Here is a 9,090-nt window from a genome sequence, read left to right on the forward strand (position 1 = left end):
CCGTTTACGCTGTTAATTCGGCGTCCGCGGAATTATTTTTATGGTTTTATTGGGTAAGTGCACCAGTAGTCGGCACTTTAAGGATTCTCGTATCTTTAGCCGTATGTAATTCCGAGTCTAAATGTCCAATCAATTTGCATTTAAGTTGTTATGATTCGTTATTTTGTGTAGTTTTAGATTATATAAACAATTTTTTTGATTATTTCTGCTCAACATGCAAAAATTACAATTTTTGTGAAATATTGTTTTTGTTGCCAATAGTCGGCATGATATGATCCAGTAGTCGGCATGTTATATTTAAATAAAGAAAAAATGCATACTTTATATTTTTTCTTAAATATTTGAAAGAACAATAGCTTAAGCATTAGTTATTTATACATTTCTAGTTTATTATATACATTTCTATTGATTTTACTTATAATATAATAAGGAAATTTAAACATATTGTTTAAATAAATTAGTTCGTACCAATAGTCGGCATCTATTACCCAGTTGTCGGCACCCACAACGTACGTACTTCAAATCATGGCTAATATTGCTTAAAATCGCTAAAGTTCCTTTCAAATTGAAACAATTTTTTTATTAATTAGCCTTTAAAGTATTTATTTAGTATTTTTTATAATTTTTAGCTAAACGTAATCGATAAAAACCAATGTTTATAACCCCATGCCGACTTCAGGCAAATTTTATATTTTTTTGTCCCTAAAGTCGGCATCAGCAAAAATTGCAAAATTATAAATATTTTTTAAAAATTTCTTTTTCTAAAGTGTTCTTCTAACTGTTACCTACCTATATAACAAAAATGTTGTGGAAATTTCTTCATTTTAAAATAATTACAAAGCTTATAAGATTAACATCTCCACAATTTTTTTCTTAAGAAACATGCATTTTCGGTTGTGGTGAAAAACCTTCACTGACAAAAACTTAAATTTCGATATAAAAATTGGTCCTAGCTCAATGAAATTTTATATAAAGTTAGCTGACAATATTGTTAAAGCATTTTTTAGAATATTTTCCTATTTTGTTTTCTCAATTTTCAGTTATTTGAGTTCAAATTCAAAAGGTGCCGACTACTGGTACATGCCGACATTAGGTGCACTTACCCTTGGTGAAAAATGATTAGAAAGCCCCGCTTTATCGACTGAAAGAAAATTCGGGGTTAATATCTCCACAATTCGCGAAAATAAAATGACTGTTCTATCCTGATGACAGAAAATAAATGTCTATTTTTCATAGTACTATCGGAAAAATTATCAGAAAATCTTTTCGCGAAAAGCTAGAAACATAATTTTTTCTATGTTTGATACGAAACGTCATAGGCTTTAAATCCTTACAAGATTAAAAATGTAGATTCATTCGCTTTGGGATAAATAAGCTAACATTAACAGAAATTTAGGTGTTCTATTCTACTGACGTGGAGTGTATCATGTCGTATGTTCCATTCCTTCAAAACAATTGTAATAGGTTAAAAGCATGCTTAATCTATCATACCTCCTTCTACCTACCACGCCAATTGTACCAAATTGATTACACACAATTAAGTATACAGACCCGTTTATTTTTCAAGTCTTGGTTATCTTCCCAACTTACATATCCATTTTTACAGGGCAAGACTAAATCTTCTTAAATATCCACATCCAATATTTCGTAAACAAATCATTTTGTTTTTATTGTTGTTATCCATTAAACAAACATATTTTCTTATATAATAACAAAATGAATTATAAATTAAAACAAAATAACTTCCTCTATCTCTTCTTCCTTTCCAAACGCCTTACAATCTATGACGCTTGCTTCTTTTCAATATCTTCCAAGGCTTTCAAGAATTTCTGATCTTGTTTTTCACGATGTTCCTTAATGGCCTGTTGCAGTGTCTCACGATGACCCAAACTTTCCGGAGGATACAATTCACGTTTCTTTTTCGTCACCCATTCTTCGAAATATCCCGGCTGATTGAAGATGTGAAACATGGCCACGGGAAATGTCATGTACATGGCCATTTTGAAGACTTCTAAAGACCAACTGCCCATTGTGAAACTGTTTGGATGTGTTTTTGTGTGGAAATATTTTGAGTTATTTACATTTATTTTTTCCGGGAGATATTGGAAAACAGCTGTTTATTAAAAAGAATAGTGGATCTGTAGATCGAAAATAAACTGTTTGATGAGTAATTGAGTAGTCGTTAGAGTTGTACAATCTAGTTCAATTGAAAGATTTAGTTCAATAGCTCAGCTGTTTAAACTGAACTAGGTCAGTAATCTAGTTCATAGTTCACTGTCCAGTTCAATCATTCGGATCAAAATCGTTCACCGGCTCTTAATCGGTCGTTTGATGAAAACGCATACATACACCAAATACAAACACAAGACTAATATAATTCAACTACTCCATAACAAAAATATTACATTTACATAGTTTTATTGCATTCTTAAATAAAGATTAATTAATTTTAGAAAAAACATCCTTCATTTAGGTGGCAGGCAAAAACCTTATGTTGTGTGTGTAGAAATTGTTATTGCGAAAAAGCTTTGTGCGTGTGTGTTTCTTTTTATTTTTTTTCCTTTTTCTATCCATAAAGTAAGCTGTTATGTGTCGTATGTTTTTGTAGAAATCTTAATTTTCGGACAGCTATTCCATGTACCTTGATCCAAAATGTAAACAAACTGATCACATTACGAAGGCATCCCTTAACATAGACGACGCCGTCACATTATGTATTTGTGAACGACATGTTGAACTAGATTGTAATCGTTCGTTGATCGTACGGTCACCGACTGATTATAGTTCAGTGAACTATTGAACTATAATGAACTATATCGACTGATCTAGTTCATACGCTCTTTTCAATGAATCGTTCAATTGAACTATTTCGTTCATGAACTATACAACTCTAGTAGTCGTTACTTATGAGAGAGCTATTGCTGTTGGTTAGTGGTGACGTAATGTACGATTATTAGTTGGCTTGTTTCACTAAATGTTATGTTAAGGCGTTACAAATTTGAAATAAAAAAATTAAAACGGCGATAAAAAAGTTATTAGTTTAAAATATACACACAAGTTAAAAAATTTAATAAATTGAATGGAGAATTTATCAGAGAAGATATATACAATAAAAATTGTATATATTATATAAATTGTATTATATACAAAAACAATTTAAAATTTCGAGACGATCCAACCCAGGTTTTAAACTTTCTTTTTTGAGTCGTATTTCAATCCTTTGGGTGCCACCGTGGTGCAATGGTATGCACGCCCGCCTTGCACGCAGAAGGTCGGTGGTTCGATTCCCCGGCCAAGCAACACCAAACATTTTTCAACGGTGGCAAAATACCCCTCAGTAATGTTGGCGACATTTCCTGAGTATTTCAGCCTTGAAAAACTTCTCTATAAGTGGTGTCTGAGGACACGCCGTTCGGACTCGGCGATAAACAGTAGGTCCCATATCATTCAGCTAAATATGAATCGGGGTGCACTCATTGATATGAGAGAAGTCTCCCTTGTCCCGTATGGGATGTTGTGGAACAATGTTTTTATGTTCAATCCTTTATTGGTGATTTGTTGATTATTTGGGACTCTTTTTCGAGTCTTTTTTAAGTCATATTTATAATTGTTTATGAGTCTTTAGGGAGTCATTTATGAGTCTTTCCTTTAGACGAAACAAATTAAAAGAATTTTCATTTTATTCTTTTTTGTTTCTTTCCTTTGCTTTATTGTCTTTTCTGTTTTGTTATGTCTTTTAATTATCCTTTATGTTGCGCGGTGGTTAAGGGTTGTTTACACCATCTATCAATGTCGTATGAGATGCCAAATTTTCTACCTGCGAATGTTGTACACATAGTGTAACCACTATGAAAATTTTCATCTATCAAAATGATTTGGCAACTCATATGTAATTTTTTCATTTAGGGAGCGCTCTATTTGATACGGCATTCTCGTATGTAAACATAAATTTATCAGCTGTTTTCTGACATTCTCAAACAAAAAATGAAAAACAAAATCTTTTAAAAAAGAAAATGGAAAGGTATATATATTTAAATATTCGGTAAAGTAAATAAATGGCGTTTATAATGTTATTTTCAGATCGATTGGTCGAAAGAAGCAGTTTTTGAAATGATTGTTTGGTGGCAAAAACATGAATGCCTCTATAACTCCAAACACCAATTCTACCAATTCAGTTTCCTTTAACCAAAATTAAAATTTGCGCAAAATTGCAACTCAACAATAAATGTAAATAATGACAAAAACAGCTGTTTTTATATTTTTAGGTTATGTCATACGAAAATAACACTTGCAGGTATGAACGCACAAATTGAAAATTGTATGGATGACGTCAATTTTGACAAACATAGAGAATGTCGAATGGGTGAAAGAAATGGCAGCTCATATGACATTGATAGATGGTGTAAACAGCCCTTTAGTATACTTCTTCTTCATTTCACTTGGCAAAACCTGAACATGTGTTGTATTTGTCTATACACTTACCCTGCGTTTACAAATGACAGGACAGTTGACTGAATGTATTGATTGTCAAAATCCCACAACTTGCTCGTGTGACGTAGGCGCCCCGACAACTGCAAAAACAGTTGTAAAATTTTGAATAAAAATCATCGACATTTTTTGTTTTCCATTCACATATTTTGGTTTTGTTCATGTTCTTTTGCTTTCAACACATTTCAATTATTATCTCACTTATTTTTACAAAAATGCCAAAAATGTGTCTTCCTTACTGTATGTGAAAAAATGATGGACAGATGGGAGACAAACGACAAATGTATGTATGTGTTAGTAAATCAGAGTCCCTCGCCAGGGATAACAATCTTGACGCGATGCGGGGGCTTAAGGTCACAGTTTCCACACTCAACACCCTGGAAGTGTTTAGTTGGGGAACTGTGACCGACCAAAGGTTATCCAAGTAGCGGTCTCCTACTTATTAGAGACCCCCTAACGCCGGGGTGTCAGGCCAAACCGTGCCCATCGGTGTTCTAAGGTTTGCAGTTAGGGTACCAACTGTATTAGAACGGAGCCTCGTTGATACCTGGGCATCTCAACGCAGTATTGGCTTAGTTGTCATGTCCTTGCCATGGTACAGGAGGGCTATGCCATGGTGGACCTCACTTCCCCCACTAAATCTATGACGTATGGAGAGCAAAAATTTAAACAAAAAAACAACCAAAACTAATCCGATTGATGACAACAATGCAATGCCTAAGGACAATTCTTCAGATTTAAAATCTAATACCAAGTCTGGGGCAACCCAGCCAACGGTTGACGGGACGGTAGTGTCGGGAGGGGACGGACCTAAGGTACCCACTCTGGGAGCTGTCACTGACAGTTTGGCTGAACAAAGCCGGAAACTCCTGGAGATACTGGATCAGACGTTGGCCCTGCGTCTCAGTAAGGGTGGCTATTCTACTGGGGCCGAGGACGGCTCATCGGATGACGAAATGAACACCACAGTCATTCCAGCGACTGTAGTCAACGATGAGTCGGCCTCGACCTCAGTGGAAGCAGCCACCCGTATGAACTCTGGACCAACCGATGCACCAGCTACCCAACCATCGGCCGCAGCCGATGTTGCTGGCTCAAAAGGACTGGCTGCTGTTGAGGAAGGAGCTCCGACCAAAATACCGGCCGGAAAAGCTCCCACCACCTCAGATAGCTCTGCTAGTAAATGGGCCAAAAAGAGGAAGGCGTACCACAGAGCAATGCACTTCCTCAGGAAGTTCATTGACAGGGAACCCTCATCTATAACGCTGAGAGAATGCAAGCTGATCAGGATTAATCTCAAGGTAGTGAAAAAGATCGAAAGATCTCACCCTCACTTACCCAAGGGAAAACCTGATATCAGCAAGCTTTCTCTTATTACGGCAAACGAAGAGGTTAGGTCAATGCCTACATCGACTCCCACAGCCCCCAAGGGCCAAACTGGGAGCGATGTTGACATGATCCGTAAACCATCAAATGATTCGCCTCCTTCGACCTCAAAGCTCTCTTCAAAGGGATGTCCCGTCACACAGACAGGGCAAACCTCAAAGAAGAAGGCAGCCAAGCCGAAGGGGACGCATCATAAGAGTTCAAAATCTGGGAAGTCCGACCGAACACCGGTCTCCGCACCTGGGGGAGCACCTACCAAGCCCAATCCATCTTCACCAAAAATCGCGGTGAAGAGAGACAGGTCAATGGAGAAGCCACTCCCCAGTGCTAAGAGGCCCACTTCAGGTCAACAACCCATTATTCATACCTCCCCAGCCGGTTGCCCTAAGACTGGGAACAGGAAAGATGCCGCAGCCAGTTCAGCCTCACAAGCTAACTTGGGCCACAAGGAATCTTCCAGTTCCCATCTCAAGACCAACAGCAGGGGAAAAAGAACAAGCAGACCGATGGTACCGGATGAGTTGCGAGCAGCGGTCATCGATAAATCTGACCCTGATTGGATAATCAGAGAGGATCGATGGCTACTTATCGAAACTCGTCTGCGTGACATCGTGTTCGCAGGAGAAGGGGAACCTCCTAAACACACCCAATTTGGCAGTGCCGCTCCATACAGAGGCGTTAGGGTTATCTGTTGTGAAAATAGGGAATCTCTGGATTTCCTCACTTCCACGATAGAGGGTCTTGGCGAACTCTGGGAGGGATGTCAATTGGCAGTCGTTGGGGTCAACGAGGTCCCCTTCAGAAGAGTGTTGTCAGCTTGGGTGCCACCTCCACCTGTGGATCCCGCGCGCATACTGACCATACTCGGCAGACAAAACCCCAATCTCCGGACCAGCACATGGAATCTGGTCAGCCACAATCCGGAAATTTGAGGTGTTGCCACCAGGGTGTCAATAGACACTCAGGGGCAAGAGTACTTAAGGATTCGTGAGGGCAAACTACACTTTGGTCTAGGATGGATCAGATTCCGCCTAGGACGAAAGTAGTGGAGGAACGGAGGCAGCAGCCGCTTCGCATAATGCAGATTAATCTGCATCACTGCAAAGCGGCTGCTGCTGAACTTCTTCTAGCCCTCAAGAAGTCTGAAGTTGACATCGTCTTAACCCAGGAGCCTTATTTATACAAGAATAAGGTTGCTGGGTTAAACGATAGCAACTACACCACCTTCGCCACATCCAACGGGGACAAGGTAAGAACCTGTGTAGTTGCTAAGAAGAGTCTTAAACTAATATTCCTCTCTAATTTCAGCGGAGGTGATATTACGGCTGTAAGGATGGAATGCAGCTCCCATGGAGCCACCATATTCTCGTCCATTTACATGCCATTCGAGAGCCCTGACCCACCGGGTAATGACGTGGAGAAGCTTGTCAAAGAGATGGGTAGCACTTGCCTCATCATCCTAGGATGTGATGCCAATGCTCACCATTTCCACTGGGGCAGCAGAGACACAAATGCCAGAGGTGAGTCCGTATTCGACTTTATCTTAAAATATAATCTCAGAATATGCAACAGGGGAAATGAATACACTTTTCAAAATAGAATCAGGGGGGAGGTTATAGACATAACCCTCACTAATAAAGACGAATCTATTATCAGTGACTGGAGGGTATCGGAAGAGTGCTCCTTTTCGGATCATCGGAAGATATTCTTCCAAGTCTCTGTTAATGGCATTCGACAGCCACCATTTAGAAATCCACGGAAAACCGAGTGGAACAAATTCAATGAACTAGTAAGCTCCAAGCTGGGAGTATCACGATACCCCCAAACAGCCACAGAGGTTAATAGTGCAGTGAATCACGTGACAGAGGTTTTGGTGGACAGCTATGAGACCGCCTGCCCACTCACTTACCCAGGCAGAAGATGTCAACCGGTCTGGTGGTCGAAAGATCTGGCTAATCTCAGGAAGATTAGCAGAAGGCTCTACAATAAAGCCAACAAAACGAAGTTGTCCACAGATTGGGAGAACTACAAGGTATCTTTCAATAAGTACAACAGCGAAATAAAGAAGGCTAAACGCAGATCTTGGGTCTGCTTTAGCGAGTCTATAGAGGGAGTAAAGGATGTAGCCAGGTTTCGTAGAGTACTGTCGAAGGACCCTAAATCCATCGGCAGTATCAAGCGGGATGATGGCACATGGACTAACTTCGGTCTAGAAACTCTGGATCTCCTGGCCAAAACCCACTTTCCCAACTGCATGGATGCACCAGATCGCTCAGCCGATCCACCAATGTGTAACCAAGCCACACGGGAAGTGAGTGTCATCGAGGAGATCATAAGTCACACAAAGATAGCTTGGGCGATAAACACTTTTAAGCCCTTTAAATCACCTGGTCCAGATAGTATCTTCCCTGCTATGCTACAAAATGCATTGGAGGTGTTGATACCACACCTGGATCATATTTATAGGGCCTGTCTACGTCTATCATTCACACCGGTTCTGTGGAGGGAGGTCACGGTGACATACATCCCCAAAGCGGGGAAGTCAAGTCACACGCTTCCCAAAGACTACAGACCAATCAGCCTATCTTCCTTTCTATTGAAAACGTTAGAAAGACTGCTTGACCTAGGAATAAGGTCCAAACTTGGAAACAGTGTTATTAGTCCTGCCCAACACGCCTACATCAAAGGCAGATCGGTGGAGACTGCACTTAATGAAGTCGTTGGTTTAATCGAGAGGAATATGATGGGCTCAAACTATACGTTAGCAGAGTTTCTAGATATAGAAGGCGCCTTTAATAACGTCAAACTCGAATCCATCCACAATTCACTCTTGAACTTAGGTGTTTCCACTACACTGATCAATTGGATCGATGGAATGCTTAGCGGCAGGATAATCAATTCAAATATCGGTGAGACCTCCATTCGGAAGTCTGTCACCAGGGGCACACCACAAGGAGGTGTATTATCACCACTGCTGTGGCTCCTGGTGATTAACGAAATACTTAAGGAATTTGACCAACTACGTATAAAGACTGTAGCTTATGCTGATGACGTGGTCATAATGATCAACGGGAAGTTCCCACAAACGCTATCGGAACTCATGCAAGGAGCTCTGGACAAATTATCAAGATGGGCACACAACAATGGACTTGGGGTGAACCCATCTAAGACAGAGCTGGTTCTATTTACGAACAAGAGAAAAGTCAAACCATTCAA

At 39.7% G+C, this 9,090-nt stretch overlaps 1 protein-coding gene across 1 annotated transcript; it reads right to left on the reverse strand.

Annotated features, from left to right (window-relative positions):
* Positions 1–1,643: 1,643 nt before the first annotated feature.
* Positions 1,644–2,144, reverse strand: LOC141405731 (protein PET100 homolog, mitochondrial). The gene has a single exon (XM_073990399.1). It carries the CDS (start codon positions 2,028–2,030, stop codon positions 1,782–1,784), a length of 249 nt encoding a protein of 82 aa, XP_073846500.1. The 5' UTR covers positions 2,031–2,144; the 3' UTR covers positions 1,644–1,781.
* Positions 2,145–9,090: the final 6,946 nt, after the last annotated feature.

The sequence above is a fragment of the Musca autumnalis genome, unplaced genomic scaffold (assembly GCF_047663935.1).
Source record: "Musca autumnalis isolate F117 unplaced genomic scaffold, ASM4766393v1 scaffold_5, whole genome shotgun sequence".
Taxonomy (NCBI): Eukaryota; Metazoa; Arthropoda; class Insecta; order Diptera; family Muscidae; genus Musca; species Musca autumnalis.

What these genes read in the sequence shown, in the direction of transcription:
- LOC141405731 (XM_073990399.1), bottom strand. Translation starts at nt 2,030, where the DNA reads ATGGGCAGTTGGTCTTTAGAAGTCTTCAAAATGGCCATGTACATGACA.